We start from the raw sequence: 21,535 nt of genomic DNA, 5'->3' as shown, positions 1-21,535 counted from the left end.
TTCAAATTGATCTCTGTTATTTTTCTGGAGTGACCAGACTGTTGGGTGACTGAGCTAAGAGAACATGAAGCAATGAGACCGCAACAGAGAGCAAACTGTGTGCATCAGTGGTCTGGCGTACGCTCCCAAGCCGATACACTCCTCCTGCTCGTTTGTTTGTGCTATTTCTGCCAGGGTCCTCACAGGAATCCCTGACACATTGGTGCAAACCTGGAGAGCATGTCTCTCCTCCTCCTATGGGCAAGGGCTGAAATCAAAGTGGGGCTTGTGTGTCCTGAGAGACACGCAGGAGGAGTGTGGCTGTGCCCTTGCCCTTTTCCTACCAGCTACATACCTGTCGCAGGGGCTGGCAAGAGCCAAAGAGCTGAGGCAATATTATAAATGTGTAATTCATCCTTACTGCGCTTGGGTGCTACGATGTATGCTACCCTGAGCATAACCCACTGAGGAAATGGCATGCTGTCGTATCAATAAAATTAAGGAGCCCCAACCTGTTCTCTTAGACTTTAAAGGCAACAGGATCAAATCTACAGCTTTCAGAAGTTGGGTGTACATGCAGTCATGCTCACTGCAACTAGAGAGAAGAATAGCTGATATAATTTGTTCTATATTTTGTGTGTGTGTGTGCATGTGTGCGTGTTTAAATACCATGCACATATGTGCCTTCAGACACTCATAACTGAGGAAGCAGTACCCGCCAGACAGCTCTTGTTACACAGCAAATGAAAAGACTTTTTGTTTGCTAATTTTAAAGTTGTTTTTCTTCAATATTATCCTTCAAAGTAGATTCTGGATGATTGTTTAATTATTTTTAATATAAATAGAATAAGTTCATGATACTATTGACGTCCTATTAGTAAACACTGCTCATTTGGATATATAAAGGAAATGTGAAAATCAGAAACAGTAGGAAATAACACAGTCTCATGTAACAAAGAGAAAATGAATATCACATTTTGTGAGTTTGAAATCTGGACTTTTGGCTCCCAGCTGGTTAATGCATTGTGCTATAGTGACAGAGTGTTTCTGTTGGTTACAGACATAATTAAGCTTTACTGGAGAATGCCATGTCCCTCACTTGCAAGTGTATTGAGGGGAAAGGACAAAGAATGAGTGTATTTGAAGCACTGTGTATTTAAGAAATAGCATCGTTACACTATGAAGCATTTGCCTGTGGGGTTTCTTTCCAATTGTTTTATTCTTTTTGTTCATTATCGCAGCACTTAGGTTATTGAACGTTCTTTGTTCTAATCTTTCTTTTACACATGCAACACTCCACCTTTCTGCTATTTAGGAGCAAGTACATGTATGTTCTAGCGCTGTAGTTTGCAACATACACGGACAGCACAAACAAGAATTTGGGAAGCAATTTCAGAATCAAGGCAACAATTGTCTCCAAAACTTAGGCACGTTCAGCGAGAAGGTCTCTGTACTTTTTTAACAGAGTATTTACTTTTAAATATAGATATCTACAGTTTAGTATTGCTGGAAGTATGAGGTGTTTGCAAATCAGTTTTTAGGACAGTTGTATGCATGTGATGACTTATTTTCTTTTCTTCTGTTCCTGCCCCCTGCCTTCTTTTCTATATACCTAAAAGCATATCTGCACTATATGCAGCTACAACAGGGGGGAGCCTTCTTGATAGTTTTTTTTTCCCTCTGATGGAGAGAGAGAGTTGAACAGGATGTTGAAACTATTTTGATTCAAAACAAGCGGCAGTTACAATGGTAAACATTAAATGTTTTGAAGGACTCCGGTATTTTTTCACCAAAATTTAGAAATGCTCTTGAAAATTTCCTAGAGTCTAAGGAACCAACAGATTTCAAAGTGTGTCATGTAGAAATGTTTCTTCTAGCAATATCTATCTACATTTCCACCTAGAAAGTAAGAGGAATTGATTATAAGTTTTTTGTGAAGTTCTGGGACCTACTTAATCATCTTCTCCTGTCATGATGCTGCATGTGGAGTTTTATAGCATATTGACATCATTGGACAAAAAAAATCAGTTCTGGGTAATGAAAAGCAGAGATTTATTATAGTAAAAATAAATAAATCCTCTGAAAACAGAAAAGAATTGACTATGTAAGTATGACCTGGTGATACAAGGATAAGAATTCAGCTCAGCCATTGCTGTTTTTACCTTTAATAATTAGGTCTTAATCATGCTTGTAGAATTAGGGAAATCTAGAGTCAACTATTTAGAATGAGATCACTGAAACAAGGAAGTGTGTTTCTGAAGTTGACTATAAGCTAATAAACATATTTGAAAAATCTAATCAACATTAGCTGAAATTTCCATTGGGGTCTACTGGAATGGAGACTAGAGTTCTTGGGCCTCTGTCTGCTGCCCTATGGAACTAAGTTGACTTTGCATATTTCAGGTACTTCTGTGGTGCAAGTCACAGCCACTGATGCCGATGACCCTTCATATGGAAACAGTGCCAGAGTCATTTACAGCATACTTCAAGGACAGCCATATTTCTCCGTGGAACCAGAAACAGGTTAGGAAAATTGTCATTATTTCTGTTTACCACAAACTGTGAGCTTTTTCTTTCATTTTACAAATCTCATATCACCTAAAGAATTTATTTTTAAAATGCCTAGCTGAAGTGAAGTAATATTTCTCCTTTTTTCTAAAAATTTATAATTCTTATAATGAATATATAAAAACAGATATTGCAGCTAACACTATAAAGTATAAGTAATTTTACAGTGGTACTATTAAAATAGCTATGATAGCTTAAAGATCTAAGTAAGACTACTTCTAGTAAAGGCAAATAAAAGGGATCGTGTGCTAGAAAACATGGCTATTCTTTTCTTAGTGGTAGTAGCTGAACTAATGAAAGGTGTCCTTTCTACCCACAAACCTTGTCTTGTATAGGTATCTTGCATCATTTTTAACAGGAAATGTAAAATGGAAAGGGAGTTGTAAGATTTTTTTTTAAACAAACAGGTAGCCTGTACTGAAGATTATTTGTAAAGTTTATAATCAGAAATATGTACTTTAAAATTTTAAATGCATACATCAGAAATATATTTCACAGACATACAAAAAGATGCATCAGACTGCTACATGTCAGAGAGATGAATAACAGTTTTTGTCTTTGTTTTTATTTAAGGCATCATCAGGACTGCTTTGCCAAACATGAACAGAGAGAACAGGGAGCAGTACCAAGTAGTTATCCAGGCAAAAGACATGGGAGGCCAGATGGGTGGATTATCAGGGACCACCACCGTGAACATCACATTGACGGATGTCAACGACAATCCACCTCGATTCCCCCAGAGTAAGCTGCATTTAATAGTTGTCCTGCACTGTAAGAGCTTCAGACTAAAGAGTTAAGCAATCACCATCTGGTTTAATTTAGAGTAAATCTAGATTATGGGGCACACATGAACGAAGGCTTATGTGCTGATTTATTCGCTATTATTAAAGTGGAAAATTAAATGTTACAGCATTCCTTTGTTAGGAAAACAGTTACATGATCAAACATAACTGCAGCAAACCTGGGATATCCTCTAGTATTATGGGAGGGGGTGAGAGGTGAAATCATAAGAGCATTAGAGCAATGTTTGTCTTTCTCCTTACCTATAGCTTAATTCCTACACACTCCCTCATTAGAAAATAAAACATGTAGTAATTCTAGCTAGGCAGAAATGCTTGAATTGTAGTCTCTGCTTAAAGATTTAATCATGATGAACCTGGGAAAGGAATTACTTGAAGAAAATCAAGCAGATTTGTACTTGTACAGTCACTGTGCTACATAATCTGATGGATAGAAAACTTCCCAAAGTGAAGCAAATGGCAATTAGCATTGCTTCTTTTGACAGCTTCAGTTTACCAAAGCCCCTTATATTGCCTTTAAACTTCTAATAGTACAGCTTTGAAGACTTTGTAGCCTCAGACTAGAACAGGAAACCATTATTGGTCTCTACATAATATGGAAGTATTAAATTATGTGATGCCAAATTTGTTGGAGGTTAAATATTTTACATAAGCTGAAGTCATAATAATCACAAGATTGTTTGGACATATTCAATAAAAAATGGATTTGGATCATCCTCGCTACCCAGTTTGTCTTTAGTATAACTCCATTGACTCCAGTAGTTACAGATGGTATGACTTCAGGCACAAAATAAGAGAATCAGGTTCAAATGATCCTGATTTTAACAAGTCCTTTATGGCACAAATGGAGTATACAATTTTATTCAACCTAATATTGTAGTTATTATATATGCATTTATCTAAGATATTTATCACTATGTGATTTCATACACACTCAAAATAGAAAAATCATGAATAGCTGAGTATGTGCATTTCTCTACAGGCCCTGTTCTGGAGAGAATTTGTTGTTAATTTGTATGTCCTTTTGTATTTCCTCAATATTTTGATGTATTACATTTTTAGTTTGCATTTGTATACACAGGATTATGGTACTAGTGCTGTGTAGGTGAAGAAGGCTGTCTTACTGCTCTCAAGTTTTCACAAACTATTGAGGAAGACCATTCAAAGGATGTCACATTCAAAGATTTAGGGCAATGCTCATTTAACAGTTGTATTTAGTACAGCATATGAGCATCAAATATAGATGCTGATGCTTTCCTTTTAATTTTGTTCTTTTTCGTTTTGTTTCTTAAACACTATGTTAAATTAACGTGTAGAGTGTCAGAATCAACTTTTTAGACTGTGATTATGGAATTGTGCTTACATGACTTATCTGGCAGTCCACCATCATATTCATCTGACTGAGATAAAAATCTGCTGTAGCATCCCAGACATATCTGGGCATTTTACTATAACATCAGTGTAACCTAGATTTCGCCTTTGCTTTTAGAAGAAATTATCTTACTCTCATGGGGTTTTTTTGTTCTCTCTGCCTATTGCCTTGCTAGATATAAATATATGTTTCAGTGGAAATGAAATCTGAAACATTTATAAACCTTGCTTCAGTTTTATTGGATATGTGATAGGTATTGACTTTCAAAAAACCCTTATATTTAATCTCAAAATGCAAATAGACATTATAACAATTCTTGATTTTAATAGAGTTCAATGAGATTAATGCAATTCATACCGATTAAGTTAAATTATTCTTATTCTGTCATATTAATAAATAATAGACTTGTAGTAGGTTCATGAGATGACCATATTCATATCAGATTTATAAATTACCAGGAAAAATATTAACAGATCCCTTATGTTTTTACATGACCTAGTAGTATATTAAAGCTACACATTCCAACAAACTATTTCATGACAAATTAAACTTTTCCCACAAGAAACTCATATTAGAATTGTAGAAAACTCAACATATTGTCTTTCATCATGTTTTCTCAAAAGAAGAGCCTCTGGTGGTTTAGATTATGCAGCAGAGGCTTTTCAGAGGATTTTTCTTGTCAAAGATCTCCTGAAAAACATAGTGGGATCCGTGGCTCTTTTTCTGACAGAATTTATGATGAAATTTAGCACATAGTCAAGCTTCTGCACAGGAAGACCACAGAAGAGCTCAAATGTTGGATCTCTATTTCAACTGTCCTATTTTCAAATGTTTTCAGAAGAAAGATGATGTTGACCTATGCTGAATGGGAGAAACAATATTTGTTTGCATTCCCTGGGCTCACGTGTGTCCCGATCCAATATCGGGAGGGTTTCCTTACAATCCCAAGGACGAGATTAAGACACTAAAACCAGTCAAATATCGTACAACCTTTTAACTTTATTTTCCACGGAGTGGGGAGAAAAGGTGGGGAAAGGCGAAGGGGAGGAGAGAGGAAGAGAAAGGGCGGGGGAGAGAGAGAGAGAAAGATATATCACCACCCGTGGATTCAGCGGCGTCCTGTTGGTCCTCCTCACTCTGGGTGTAAATTTTAGCGATGTGCGTGCAGTAATTACAACTCGAGCAGGGTCCGACCCTAGGTTCCCGCTGAAAAGTTCGGAGCCAAATCACGGCAAATTAAATAAATAAATTGTAATGACACGCGTGCAGTAGTTACAGCTCGAGTTGGGTGCCTCCGAAGAGGGACCCCGAACAAAGAAATCCCTGGGTAATTACAGCTTTTTCAAATCAAGTTTCCCACCCCTCACGCAGTAGTTCAGACCAACAGTAATATTTAAGTCTGGGGTCCCCCGCTCCTTATTGGGTCTCATCACTGTCCCTAGGTAGGCTGTTTACTGTTGCGGTTTCTGCTGACAGGTGTGTCTTCATTCTTCGGGTCCTGCCCTTATCTCTCAAGGTCCTGACAAAGAGGTGGTGATTCCAGCAATTAACACTGTTTCAGCAGTGCACAGGAATGCAAACTGCTGGTAACTCCCTTATCATTCCAGTTTGAACCAGCTCTGGGGCCCTTTTCTTACTGAACTAGGTAAAAGTTCATTATTTTATCTAAGTGCGGCCTAAGGCTTCAACAAATTTAGCTACTTATGCTAAGCAAGTTTTATAAAAGTTGTGCTAAGCAGCAATAATTTACAGTCCAGGTCCCAAAGTCTCTGCCCGATCGTGGTCTGGTTCAGCGCAGGCTCGGTGTGTCCCAGGTGGTCGCAGGGAGACCATTTCAGGGGTCGCAGCAGCTCAGTCCTGTTTCCGCCAGGGACAGATGGCTTGTTCGGGGTTATGGTTTGCTTGCACCTTATGTACCAAGAAATGTTTAAGGCAAAAGTTCACTCATCTGTCCGCCACAACGTGGAATTCCAAAACCCTTCCATGCTTTAATTTAAACCCAGTTAATTGGAGTAGAGGTGTAGGAAGCAATGAAATTCTGAAATGATTAATATGCAAGAAACAGTAGGTGTCAGTATCAGAAGTTAACCTTAGCACCTTAACATGCCTTGTCATTTTAGCATGATATACACAAGTAGTATTACCTGTTTTGAGGAGAAAATTGCTCAGTGAATAGAATATCTCAGCATATTTTCATTTTCTTAATATGGTTGATCGGTATATCCATTGTGTTAGTGTTTTACAAATAGAGCTATATAGTGCCCTGGCTAAACATTTTAGGATATGCTAATACATTTTCAGAGTCTGAGTCTTATTTTTCAAAGTGGTTTAAGGATTTGGGAGCCTGCATGTGACTGAAACTCATTGCATCTTTGAGTAACGGCTGCCCAAGTCTTCAGTGAGACTATGGCCTATATTAGTCTAAAGGTAAGTTGTATAGTGTTGTATAGAGTAAATGCCTATTCAAGAGTGTAACTGTGTATAAGATTGCTCTTTAATTCTTTATGACTGACTGAAGTCCGTCCAGACACAAGTGCACAGACTTTAACCTGCCAGCTGACTTCCACTCTTCTTAGTAGATGGAAAAGCTTTTCCCTTCCTCATTCCTGCCATTTTTTATGGAACAGACAATGCAAGAACATCGCTCACTGCAGTAAATACAAACAGTAAATGACCGTTCCTTGGGGAAGAAAAGAGTGAGCAAAAGCATTTACAGAAGGGTTTTGCAAGAGTAATCCTGAACTGGCATAGTTTGTTGTAGTTCTCATACAGTACCTAAAGCTACACTACATCCAATACATAATGCCCCAAATGAGTTATCGTCTACGGTGATAAAAATAATAAAAGGAAGTATCTCATATTATGGTAGATATTTCTATAAAAGGATAGGTTAACCATAAAATAGTCCTTCAGATGACAAATTTCTGGTTATTTTCATTTTGTATTTCCCCTACCTTATTAGTAATTCAAGATATGAGTTCTTAGCACTTTGTGGATTAAATTAATGAGCTGGGTCTTGCAGTGGGAGTCAAAGTGGTGGCCACAAGGTATAACTTGGGGATGTAGTTTTAAGCACTCAAGAAAAAAATGCAGAGAATAGTTGACACACCATAAACTAATTAGAACATATAAATATTAATTGCAAAGAAAGAAAAAAAGAAAACAAGTCTTTCATCATAGTCTCACATAATACTGAATAAATGCTAGATGGGAGCAGAGGCTGTTTTCTTCTTTTTTAACCATTAACAGATTATGGAGAGATTATATACTAATGTAGCAAAGTACACAGATTTAGGTATTAGAGAAAGGTAATGAAAATGTCAGCCCAAGTGCCAGATAAATCATCTGCCTGAAATGCTGAAATGCAACTGTGCAAAAATAAATCCATATTAATAGAATATGGAGTGTACGTGGCCATAAAGTATTAATTCTGCTCCTGTGTATCAGCTTCATGTCAAAAGCTGCTTAAATACAATTATATAAAGAAACTCAGTTTTAGTCTTTTCCCATTCAGCATTTAGTTACAATCTATAGGTGAATGCGTTCATTCTTTTTTTTTTAATTAGGTTGGCCAAACTATAACATAACGGGCTAGAAAAACTACTTCTTCAAACTGAGAGCAAGTCTTAAATTTCCCAATAGCAGGATTTTTTTAGTTGTACTGTGTTAAGAGGTATCAGTAATCCGCACAGGGCTCACCTAGGTTTTCCTGAAGATCTCATAAGATAATAAAGCTGCCAGGGGCCTTCCAGTGATTTCTTCTCACTGCTCTCTCCCAGTGATTCTTCCTGACCACTCATAGCAGCTAACTCTCAGTGGCTTTATATACTTTTCTGTGTTTCTAATTTGTACCCAGGAATTTATGTACTACCTTTTGAGTAGCCGGTTCAGTTTTTTTCCTATTGTGGTTTTTGGCCTGTTTATCACTTCCAGTTTTGTGTTACTGTTAACTGCATTATCTAACACACTTTGGTTCGTATAGGAAGTGTCTAAGTAGAACAGCAAATCTTGGAGCACTTAGAACTAAGGCCAAAGAAGGAAGTGTTTTTCAGAACAGTTAATATACAGCTTGGATGACTTAACTTTCATCTTTGGAATGACAGCTGCATCTGTACTCATTTTTAAACCTTTTTTTAGGAGTTCTTCATAGTATATTATGTCCCACATGTTTTTCTTACTCTTAAGTCCTGACAGATAATATCAGAGATCTCTACCCTTATTTACTGTTTTAACCATATGGCTAGTTTATAGAATACTAAAACGAGATACTTATTTCAATTAATTGCAGCATTTCTGAATGATGACAGTTTTTATCCTGTGTTTTGTATCAGCTGTGTGAAACTGCAATACAGGGATACAATTAAGCCATGGAAAGCAGCACAAAACAAAAATGAAAGTATCTGCGGGTCTTATTTAAACATGAATTAATTGCTTTAACGGATACACTGCACTCTGCTTGACTCTGCTTGTGGATTTTCAAAAACGTTTCTCTGCATTAAGGTGTCAGATTTATTTAATATTGTATCTTATTATTTAATTTTGAATGCTGAGATTTCAAACTGTCGCTTATAGTTTTTCAGAGAAGTCGGGGGGGGGGGGGGGGTTTGCTCTTTGTATTGCTTCCATGTGTAAAATGTATCCAGAAAGATTCTAAATAGACATTAAGGGAAAAAAAACAGTAATAAGGAGAGTGAAGCCTGAAGAGATCACAGAAAAGTCTTTCCTGATGGTGTTTCAGGAATGACATAGGCAAGAATATTATAGACATACGTAATCCTTCTTTGAGGTAGAAGAATAGACTGTATATTCTCTAGAGGTCATTTTCAACCCTAGTTTTCTACAATTTCATTTTCACTCTTGTACGTAAACTTTTCCCATGGTACAATTCTCTGCGTCCTATTTTGCCCGTCTTCTCAGTACTAAAAGCGAGTTCTCTAGAATAAAATATATACAAAAATACATCACTGGCTACTGCATAGCCCACAGTAAAATGTTACTGAGTGTATAATGGACTGTGCAGCTCTTGACTGGCTCTTTGTCTCGCTGACAGATACGATCCACCTCCGCATTCCCGAATCCTCCCCGGTTGGGACTGCCATCGGCAGCGTCAAGGCCACAGACGCAGACACTGGGAAAAATGCAGAAGTAGAATACAGAATTATAGATGGCGACGGGACAGATATGTTTGATATTGTGACGCAGAAGGACACGCAGGAAGGCATCATAACTGTGCGAAAGGTGTCTATTAATAACATTCACTGAAATGATTTTGGTTATGCCACAAGTGTTCATTTGGGAAAAAAAAAATGTTTAGGTTGTGTATTGGTAATTGTAAATGCTTAACACTTGCAAGAGTTCCACATCTGTGAGTGCAAGTGGTATTATTTCCTTGTTGTCGGAACTGAAAATAACAGGTGGCAGAGATATCTTTGAGAGGCAGGTGTAGGTTTAAAGTATTATTGCCAGTAAAATATACAAAAATGAACCATCCCCAAGATGTTAGTTGTAATTATCTCTATGATTTCAAATACGTATCTATTTAGCATTCCTGTAACCTATTTTCCTCAGTGAGTGATGCACGGTTCAGTCACTACTGAGAGATTTAGGTTTTCCCTATTTAGGAGGTTCTCAGAACATCAGTTTGGGTGCCCAAATACACCAGGACACAAATACACTGCCAGAAGCAAAGTCACAAGGTATATTGTTTTGTTCCAGTTTCCAGCAGGTCAGCTGGTTAACACATGAGCAGTGTATAGTGATTGGTGTCCTTGTTTTGGAGCTAATTTTACTTGTGCCCTCTCTCACACATGTCTCAGAGGACACTGAAAGATGTGAGATCTCACATGGAGAGAAATGCAGTTCTCCTGCTCCTAGAGAAGTTCCTTTCCAAAGTCCTGCTTGGCTCAGGACTTCTAGTCCTTACCTTTGGGATTTTGAGATGAGTGATTCTAACTAGGCCAGACAGCCTTTTTAACCCAAAGCATCATTTCTATGAGCTTGTAAAACAAGTCACTTAAAGCACAGAATAATAATTTAAACACTACTATACAAGTACTTCTCTCTCCAGCAATTCTTCATATCCTTTGATAATGGCAAGCAAGGTAAAGATAACTTCGGCAAATATCAGAGTGCATTTCTTTTTAATCTCTATATTCTTCTAGGGTTATAGGCAGATTTGAGTTTATTTGGAAAGGAAGGAAAACTCCAAGTTCAGAGGCCTGATATTTTTCCTTTTACTCAAAGTTTGCAGAGAAATGGCTTCTCCTGTGCCATTCAGATTCCTATTATATGAAATCAATAGAGTCTTAAAGAAAACCAGCCTAATAACTGAATAAAGCATAAAGAATTTGTAATTAACACAGCAACTCCAAAATATCACCAATAAATGCTAATGAAAAGACCTTTCTCAATGTATTAGTAGTATAATTAGTAATTACATTAGTAATCTGAAACGTTTGGAAATTTTAAGGATACATTCTCCTATTGGTGAATAAGTAGCTTATCTTTCATATAGCACTGACAACAATGTTAACCAGTAAGGAAGAAGGTGCCATGCTCCGTTTGTTCATGTATAAAAATATTCATTGTGTATTTATTATTTAGCCAGTGTGATTTGATTGCTGTTTTCAGCAGTGAATAAGTTCACAACAGTTTGTGTTCCTTTACTATGCCCTTCCGTTATTAAAGCTTGAGTTGCAAAAGAACTGCAAAAGAATTTAAGAGTTTTTCTATACAAGTTTGCATGGATAAATGATTGCTTAAGTAAGTTCACTATTGCTTTGCTACAGATTCATATACTTGGACAACAGTTTTATTCATTACGAGTGATGATATGTTAAAGCACCTGTACAATGCAGACATTTTATATCTATATTCTGCAGTGTAGGCTGAAGAGATGTCCAGACTGGTACTGAATTAGTGGGCTAGGTACATCTGTGTGGCACACCTCTTTGCAAATGAACCTGCTAATAAGAAAAAAAAGGAGGACTAACACAGCTTCTTTACTTCTAGGCTTGCAACCAGCATCTTTTAACAGCAGTATGCCGCATTTTATAGACATATCAATAGTCTCAGATCTAGCTCAGAAATTTGCATTTCCCGGGTATATTCAAGAAGATTCTCCCTTCTGCTCTGACTACTTTTTATAACAAGTTTGGGGCAGGAGGGAGATGAGCATTCTTTGTCTGGACTGCATCTTTTTGCTCTTAAATATTTAAATTTCTAAGCTGTCATTTTGGCATCTTTCATGAACATTAATTTGTATTTAAAAGCAGTGTGGGGGGGAATTGTGTTCTACCCCCATTTTGGTGAATAAAAAATACTAGTTTGATATCTCCCTGTTATTTTGGGGGAGTTAATGAAGTTATCTTTGTGTCAGAAAGGTAAATTCTCAGCTTGCTCATTTCCTCAGTATCATTAATTAGCTAACACTTTTCATCTGTGACAGCTGGAAAAATTTGAAAGAATGGAGTTTCTTTTCTACCCAAAATGAATTCTAATTATAACCCTGAACCTTTTCTCCTTCCATTTTAAATAGGAACTGCTGACAAAAATGTCAAATCTATTTTGCAAAAAATTCTCTGATGTTGGATTCATGAAATGCAGTGAAAATGAGTGAGCTCTTAAGCTCTTAAGTATTCTCTAGAACTACAGCACTTTGACCTTTGCACATGCACCCCGAAAAAAATTACTGTTGACATTTAAGGCCAGCTAAGTTTGTCTGACAACAAGGAGACTCTGGCAGCCTTGAGTATCCAATGGTTTATGATATTCACTGAGAAATATTAGAATTATGAACCTTGTTCTGCAATTCCAGTATTTCCAGTCTGTATTTCAAGTTTTTTTAATGCCTATATAATTGTTTCCATCCCTATTCTTGTGAAACAGCGGTAAAATTTGCCAAACAATTGGTAAATTTGCACTGAAAATCTTTTTGCTTTTGGTGCTACATTAATTCAATTAATAATTGGGAACAGAGACACTCTCTGAAGACAATGAAACTTTCTTACTAGAGGAAGTGGTCCCTATTCTGCAGAAAATTTGAACTGTATGAGGGTGTCTCCAACGTAGGAGAAGATTTGGCAAGGTTCTGAGTCCACCTCAGTTACACCTATAGATCAACATCTGTTAATATGCAGTATAATTTAATAAAGTTTAGCATCATCTTTCTTTTTAGCCACTGGACTATGAGATGAGAAGACTTTACACATTGAAAGTAGAAGCTGAGAATACTCATGTGGATCCACGATTCTATTACCTTGGGCCTTTTAAAGATACAACTATTGTGAAAATCTCAGTAGAAGATGTAGATGAACCTCCTGTCTTCAGCAGATCATCTTACCTTTTTGAGGTGCATGAAGATATTGAGTTGGGGACAATAATAGGAACAGTAATGGCACGGGACCCTGATTCGGCTTCAGGTCCTATAAGGTAATATACCATTCTCTGTATAAACATAATTTGCTAAAGAAATTATGAAAAATACTAATACAGTCTGAATTTTCATTGTGCACAGAAAAAAGGCAGTAGTGCTTTTTCCTCATATTTACTAGCGTGCCAGAGATACAGAGCTAAGAATGATCCTATCTGTAAGTCTCTGAACATCTCAGGGAACATCCGTTCACTCAACTGGAGATAAACAAGAAATGTCTTTTATCACTTCAAATCTCAGAAAGCCTATAAAGTTGCATATTATTTAAAGTAGGCTTTTCAGAAGTACTCCTTGCTTCAGGTTGTGAAAAAGCCCTGATCCAGTCTATCAGCCATGAAGGACAGAGCATCTTCTAATGTTTCCCCTGATCAGTTCTGAAATGTATGACATGCCTATCTCGTGGGCTCTTAATCTGTGGTTGGTGCCTGCTGCTTTGTAGGCTTGCCTGAGTAGTTTCTGCACAGAATAAAGTTCTCTCTCTGTATGTCATGCACCCTAACAAATTAGCAACTCAAAAGTTAATATTTTTTAAAATATTTTGTATGAATACTGCTTGATGCTACATGCTTGATCACATTTAGCTGAATGAAGTAAACTGTAGTTTGTTGTGCTTTTTGTTTGTTTTACTATAATGCATAAGCTTTAAAAACAGATAAGACAAAGCTGTACAAGTTGGGTATGTCTGATCTGTAATGCCTAACAAAATGTATAAAATACATTTTGGCCAAAGAACTTTATTTACTGACTTTGAAGTCAGTTGTCATGTGCTTCTTAATGAGGCCTGGGTGGTAAAACTGGATTTGGAACTAAAACTGAATTTCATTTTCTGTTACGGTGATTTGTGTGTATGGAAAAGCTGGCAGATGAAAACACCAAGCCTCTAAAACTTAAGAATACATAAGTAAGTTAGCACTGCATCTTTATCCACTCTAATTGCATGAGACAAGTGACAATTTTAGTAGTTATGTTTTCTTAATCGTGACTGAAAAAGAACAAAGTTGGAGCTTTTGCTCATGTTGTTTCTGACACAATTTGATGAGTGGAAGGGCTGCAGCAGAATCAGATATTTCCCTGATTAATATTATTTATATAGAATAACAGCCTAAAGATGATTTTGTATAACTTTTCTATATCCTATTAATGTCACAGAAAATAATTTAGAACGTGCAGGTGAGGCAAACTGATAGTGATAAGGACAAAGATATTTCTAAAAAAAAATATTGAAAGGGACCTTTAATCCTAGATTTAGTTTACTTGAAAAAAAATCGAAGATATATGTGGCAATATGTTCTTTATAACTCAGTCATTCATCTGGCCTTCTAGTTAATACCTATTTGAAAACAAGAACTTTAAAACAATTTGCAGAATATAGATCAAATTAATCTCTCCAGTATTTGCTCTGTCCCTCAACTTCCAAAGCAGCCTTATGTATTAATTCAAAGAGCAGCTATCTACAGTAAATTTTTATACACTTTTACTTCTTACAACTTCAAAATCAATTACAAAAATAATATGTGTTTGCCCTGGAAGTGACAAGCTAACATTTAGACTAAGCTATTTGAAAGTTGTCATATTATTTTGAAATTAAGGCAGTCTGAATAATGTTTTGACATTTCTATTTAAAAGACAAATCACAGCTTTGGGTTATAGAATTGATTCAGTTTTAAACTTTTTTTCTTGTTAGCTGTTTCTTTTAAAATATTAGTTTCTATTTATTAAAATTATAGATAAGTTAAACGTCATATAAACTGAATGAACAGCAGTTTCCTGCTGCAGTGATTTTTAATGCCGTTCAATAAATATGGACATACTTTCTGAAACAAATAATTTCAGTAGCATTTGCAGGCCCATTAGCATTAATTCAATGATGTAAAAATATGTGCCTATCTAACATAATCGTAATCAAATACCAAATGATACAGGATTTTAAATGAGGCAATATGGAAGAGATCTTATCTAGAGAAGTGATCACTGCCTATTGAAAAACTGTTGCTTAGAGTACTGTCAAAATGAGTCCTTTTTCTCATTAAAATTCCTTCTATGGATGAAGTAAAATCGATTGTTTAACATTTAGGCCACATAGTCTTAAATACAATTTTGCTGAAAATAGCAGATTTCTGTTGTATTCTGACTGGGTTATGGTAGCCAGCTGATCAAGAAAAATAATTTGAGCTAATCTTTCATGCAGTTTCAGAAGTTTTATTTTGGCTGTTCTGTTTTCCATGTGTTTCATTTTTATATTCAGTTTGGTGTGGACTTGATTTTTATATATATTTATTTTCTTGTGAGTGGTGGAGTGAGAAAACAAAACCCAAACCCTATTTCCATATTACAGTATTTTCCATTTGGCTCAGTCTGGTTAGGTATTGTAAGTAAAAACAGATATACTAGATGAAATGTTTAGGTGAGTCATAAATGCTCATTAAAACTGTTGAACAATTGTTTCCACCATGCAGTATAAGTACACAAGTAGAATGTTTTTTTTAAATTGGCCCAGTTTTGCCAGAATTAGACAAATGTACTGTACTTCACAAAATCCTACATTTAATTCCACATCAAAGGTTCAATCCTCACTTTGAAGGCAGTATTGAATATTAGAAAAAAATGGAGGAAAGAACAGACTGTTGATCATAATTTCATTCTGCCACGTTATGTTAATAGAAGTTTTGCCTGAAGAGGAAAGCACCTGTAGTAACACGGAAGGTCCTATAACATCAGCATGTTCATGAAATTGAAAAGTTCTGCAAGTGAACTTTTTTTTATAAGGATTTGTTTTAATTTGATCTCTTGTAAATTAACATATCCTAAAGTGTAGCAGCTTGACTTACAAACCAGTAGTTTTTGAAAAGCTCAGAGTAAGCTGTCAGCTTCAGTCTGAAGGAACAGTGACATCAAAGAGAATTTTCCTTTCAGGATTAAAACAATTCTTTAATTATTATATTGAAATTCTGATTTATTTTTATATTTCTCATTTGTGTGTATAAAAGTTCAGATAATCATATATTACATTATTATAACATATTTAAGAAATTCCTGCAATTACTATTCCTCCTCATTCTAGAGAGCTAATCTTGAGAATTTTCATAAGTAAATGTGTATATGCATTTTCAATTTTAGAAACAATCGTTAAAATACTGATGAATGAACTGGTCAAAAATTTAAGTGCAGAAACTAAGTATTTGTCTTATCAAAAGTAGTGTTTATATAATGTAACATATAGAACATGAAAGATTTATTCATGTGTTATGATGAAGTGTATGCTTTCTTCCATTTTCTGACAGTTTGACAATATTTTTCCCTTCTTTATCATATTTAGATTTTCTCTGGATCGTCACACTGACCTTGACAGGATATTCAATATTCATTCTGGAAATGGATCCATCTATACTTCCAAACCACTTGACCGTGAGATATCACAATGGCATAACCTTAGTGTTATAGCAGCTGAGATCAGTAAGCCAATTTGGTCTCATTTTTCTTTCAGTTTTCCTTAGCCTGCAAAGTTGTACTTCTGACTCAGTGAGAAAAATCCTCCCTTGTGCCTCCACCCCTCCATTCTATTAGATATTTTGTGAAATGAAACTGGGGGGGTAGCTGTCTCCACATTGCTTTTCCTCATTGCACATTTCCTCACCTGCTTTCACCAATGGCCTTTAATATCCAAGTGACTTCTGAAATGTTACCCAGTTAATTAACAACATTGCTGTAATCTTGTTTAATTAGGGCACAATGTTGTTTTCTTTCTTTCCTTTGAGGACACTGACATGATTTTGTTGTTATATAGTAGTAGAGTTCAGGAATATAATCTGTGCTTTTGTCATCTTTATTGTTTTATTTCCTTTGAAATAATTTCATTATCTCTTTCTACTGTATCTCTACCTACAGTTCTTGAAATCGATATATCTTACAAGTTAGTAACTTCTACTTGTTCCCTAAGGCTTAGTATTTCTTGGACTAGTCAAATCAGCTATTGTAGCTATTTTCATGTTAAAAGTACATAGGAGAAAGCTGAGGTCCTCTTAAATGCACTACATTATTGAGTTTAACATTAATCCCTCTGGCAGAAAATATTCTAAACAAAACTGCTGTTTTCTAAGGTACAAAAGTCTGATCTTTGAGATCAGCTAGTAAGGGTCACTTGCTTTCAAAGCTTCTGTTTTTTAGGGTAAATCCTACATCAGTCAAAAAAAAAAGCAAAAAAAATCTGATCAGCAGTGTAGCGTGGCTGGCAAGAACTACATGGCAGAAACCATCATGTCCAGCCAGTTAACCACTCTTAGCCTGCCTGTTCCCATTTCTGTAGTCCAGGGCCTGGGTGTCTTCTATATTGGAGACTAAATGCTGGTTGTCTCACACATTGATAGCTATATATTTTTTTTTCTTTTGCTGCATATTCGTGGGCCTACAATTATTAGCACTTTTTAGTGCTGCTCACTATTGTAAGAATCCTTTTCAGAAATATTTATATAGTGAAGGAACTTAGTAACCTTTTATGCTTAAATCATAGTATTAAACTTATTTCCTTAGCAGGATACTTTGAAAGAATTTACATTCTGGACCTAGCTGGAGTAGTTAGGGATCTCCAGAGAGGTATGTTAGTTTTGGAGAAGGGAAGGGAGAGATTAAGTTCAAGTTCAGTTAAGACAATTTAAACAAACATAAAAACTCTGATTCTACTGAATTCTGTACCAGATTTATATTGGGGTATTCTATTTGCTTCATTCGAATTTCCTCCGATTTATTATGGCACAAGAGAGGAAAACCAGGCTTGAAAAATTTTCAGAATATGTATACACAAAGTCAGTAATGTCTCTTCTGGGTAAAGCAAATCTGATCACAAATCATTTTAAAATTAAAAATCAAAACCTTACAGCAGAATGATACTCTAGAGCTCACCAAATAATCAAATTTGTCATTATACTAATGGACATATTTTTCATATATTACATTTGCATAGATCATTAACAGTTGCAGCCCCTATTTTCATGTAAAAGGCTTAATTGCTCACTAGATACCAATATATTAATTTATTTTTGACTCTAAGCAAAAACCTCTCCTTAGTTTCCAGGAGGCCTGATTCTCACCTACTAGCAGTTTGCATGCTAAATTTTGACCAGTTTCATAGCTAACAAACAGCTATTGTTGGTTAAGTTTGAAGAAAACAGAATACTTTAAATAGGAAAATAAACTCGCTATTTTTGTCTTTTCTGATGTCAGACAACCCCAAAGATACTACTCGTGTTCCTGTCTATGTGAGAATTTTGGATGTCAATGACAATGCCCCGCAGTTTGCTGTATTCTATGATACCTTTGTGTGTGAAAATGCAAGAGCTGGACAGGTATGCCCTCGTTAAACATGCTCTACTACCCAGTTTTGCTATGGCACTCAATTGTAGGTCATTCTTCCATGTGGCTTGGAAGAGGTTATGTCCGAAACATCTTTTGAAATGTTGAAAATGAAAGCAACAGCTAGTTCTGTAGATCAGGCCTAGAGTGAAATATCAGTATTTTAGAACAGTACCAGAGTGTGAATTACTTTACGTAACCCTGTACTATTGTTAAATCCTATCTATATATGTCCAAGAGGCATGGTCTTAATTAGCTTTGCTGTTAGCTTCACTGAGAAAGCATAATGTTATAAATAACTACTAAAAAGTTTGAATTATATTTTCAAGAAGTCTCAATGGCGGAACTCAGCTGTATTTTTCAATCCATGCCAATGGCGATTATAGACATCTACATCTGTGTCACCTGTTTTTATGTAGTTGTTAGATTCGTCTTGGATTATCCCACCAAAAACTTTTGAAAAAAAAATATAAAACATACATTTATGAACTGGTAACATATTATTTTGTTTTGCCCCTTATAGGCTACAGAAAGTGTACTTCAGTTTAAGTGAAATGACCGCACTGCTTAATATCGCTAATTCCTGATAGGCAGCTGATTATTAGAACTGTTAAAAACCTGTTTGTCTATTGCAGACCCAGAGCACATTCAGCCAATAATAAATCCTTTAAAATAGTAGTAGTTGTACCTCAGTGCTTGCATTTCAGCATCTTTGAATAGAACATGGGAGAAGTGCCAGCGTATCTGAACTGTTTGAGTACTACAAGTATCACACTGAGGTTGCATTACAAGTTTCACTTTCTGGTTGCCATTCTTCTTTCTAAAGTGACATCATTTGGAAATTATAAAAAAGGATTTAAGACCCAAATTTAGAATGTATAAAATATTAAGCAACTATATTTTTTGCTACTAGAGTTATAAGTCAAGCTATTGGATAAGCAGAAATCACTGGCTAAACATCCAGAATTTCTGACACTTCTAGTGTCTTCTATGAATTCTAAAAATCATATCATAATCACTTCAAAGATAAGATACGGACTGAGCATTGGGAAAGTAGAAAATTGCATTTTTTCCTCTTCTAGTTTCAGTAGAAACTCTGGGTAAAAAAAATAAAATGCATTAATCCACAAATCTCACTCAGTTTGAGATTTTAGAATCAGAGTCTGTTCGGGTTTATTAACTTTAGAGAATATTGTCAGCACTTTTTTTATTACACTGTTCTGTTTTCATGAAATCATATTTTGAGAAACATTTTTTTTCTTTGCTATATCTAGAATATTTAAGTTAGTCTAATTTGAAAATAAATGTTTGTAAAAGTTATTTTTGCATTTTATACTGAATTTCTGCCTCATTTCAGAAAAGGCTGTCATTTACAACTTTTTGTCTAAAACCACACTAATTATTTATGACTAATAATTAGGAAGCCAAATAAATGTACCTATCTGTACATGTTTGTCTCAACTCTTCTAAGCTCAGCAGTGTATCTATCTCCCCGCTTACTGGAATGAAGTGTGAAGTTTACTATAAGGGCTATAATTATAACCCTTTAAAAAAGTTTGAGTTACAAATGATTGTTTAAAGAAATCAGTCTACAGGAAAAGAAAAAAAAATACAATGCAGGATAATGGGAATAATCTATTTAAAGGTAATCATATTCTTCTTGCTTAATGGTAGATCATTATTAAGACTCATTATTTTGGAATTCAGTTGTTTCCTGAGGGACTGAACCTAATCAATCCATACTGAACATGGTTCTCTAACTTTGATTCGTCCCACGTTTATGCTGTTTTTCTTTCCTTTCTAGTTTTCATGATTACATTTGATTCATGATCAAATTTAAATCTCCTGTTAGATCACTGAAACTATTATGATACTTTACCAGTCACAAATTCTGTGGTATCCATTTAAATACTCCTTATCTCCTACTGGCAAACATTTTTAACGACAGGCTGGAATATTATAGCCTTCTAGTTTCTTTTTTTCTCTTATATATGCCCAATTACATAATTCGTATGCACGGGCGCGTGCATGCGCATGTACCTCCATATACCACAGGATGTGGTATACTGTGCAATAATATGGTCATTACTGTTGATGCAAGATCATACAAGGCAGTCCCAAGCTACAGGAAAATCTTGGTCCAGCGAGCTCATGCTACAAACAAGCGTTTAGACACCTGTGGCAGAATGCCACTTGGATAGCTGCTGCTTTTCCAACTCCTCAAAAACAAGGCAGTCTTGGTGTGATGGTCCATGGGCATTCATCTGGCCCACACAGGGTTGAGTAGGATTCAAGGGGAAGAAAGAAGCTAAACGAGTGGACAGATGCAGCTGCTCAGCTGCCCTCCACCCCCAGCTGGGGAGAGCTGGGGTCCAGGCACATGCGTTCGCCTGGGTTTTGCTAGCTGCCAGCTGCCCTACCTCGGGCGGAACAGGAGCCAGCCTCCAGAAAACCTCTACATGGAAGACAGGGAGCAGTGCAGCGAGCAGGAGTCCTGCTCCACAGAGCTCAGTATGTTAATTTACCCTTACATAGTGACCAGAAAAAGTGCTCTTCCTGTCCCCTCTTGGTAAATAACCTACAAAAATAAGAAAAGGCATAGAAATATATATATATATATATATAAGGATCATTATAATAAATATAACTATAAATTCTTGTAGCTTTAGAAGCCTCAAAAGTAACGAGGAAAGTTTTATTTTTTTCATCTGTTTGGCTCCCCAAGCAGTGCTTGTTACAATCTTGCTGTTGTTAGTGTTCATTTTGCAAAATCTATACGTACTCATTCCCTTATTATATGTGCAAGTGTTATAAATCACTCTAGCTCATCGTGGATTCTCAATGCCATTTTAAAATATGTATGATTTCTTCTTTCCCCCCCCCCCCCCGAATCTTAATTCATCAAAGATTATATACACATGTTAGGTTTCTTTCACCAATTCTTTTCATGTTGTGCCTCTTCATATCAACTATATGACCATATAAAACCCTTTATCAGGGATGGTTTTTTTCCCATGATAACCTTGGTAAATCTTGGCT

At 35.9% G+C, this 21,535-nt stretch overlaps 1 protein-coding gene across 2 annotated transcripts in view; it reads left to right on the top strand.

The window, feature by feature from the left end:
• LOC112986646 (cadherin-10) overlaps positions 1 to 21,535 on the top strand; it is a 105,548-nt gene that overhangs the window by 69,650 nt on the left and 14,363 nt on the right. For both annotated transcript variants that reach the window (XM_064506880.1, XM_026106030.2), the window contains exons 4-9: positions 2,383 to 2,502; positions 3,121 to 3,288; positions 9,770 to 9,957; positions 12,896 to 13,149; positions 16,467 to 16,603; positions 18,368 to 18,489. In XM_064506880.1, coding sequence (XP_064362950.1) covers positions 2,383 to 2,502; positions 3,121 to 3,288; positions 9,770 to 9,957; positions 12,896 to 13,149; positions 16,467 to 16,603; positions 18,368 to 18,489 — 989 coding nt within the window. The remainder of the gene's footprint in view (positions 1 to 2,382; positions 2,503 to 3,120; positions 3,289 to 9,769; positions 9,958 to 12,895; positions 13,150 to 16,466; positions 16,604 to 18,367; positions 18,490 to 21,535) is intronic.

This window comes from Dromaius novaehollandiae, chromosome 2, assembly GCF_036370855.1.
Source record: "Dromaius novaehollandiae isolate bDroNov1 chromosome 2, bDroNov1.hap1, whole genome shotgun sequence".
NCBI lineage: Eukaryota > Metazoa > Chordata > Aves > Casuariiformes > Dromaiidae > Dromaius > Dromaius novaehollandiae.
Note: the sequence above shows the minus strand (reverse complement) of the source record. Positions and strands in the feature narration are given on the sequence as shown.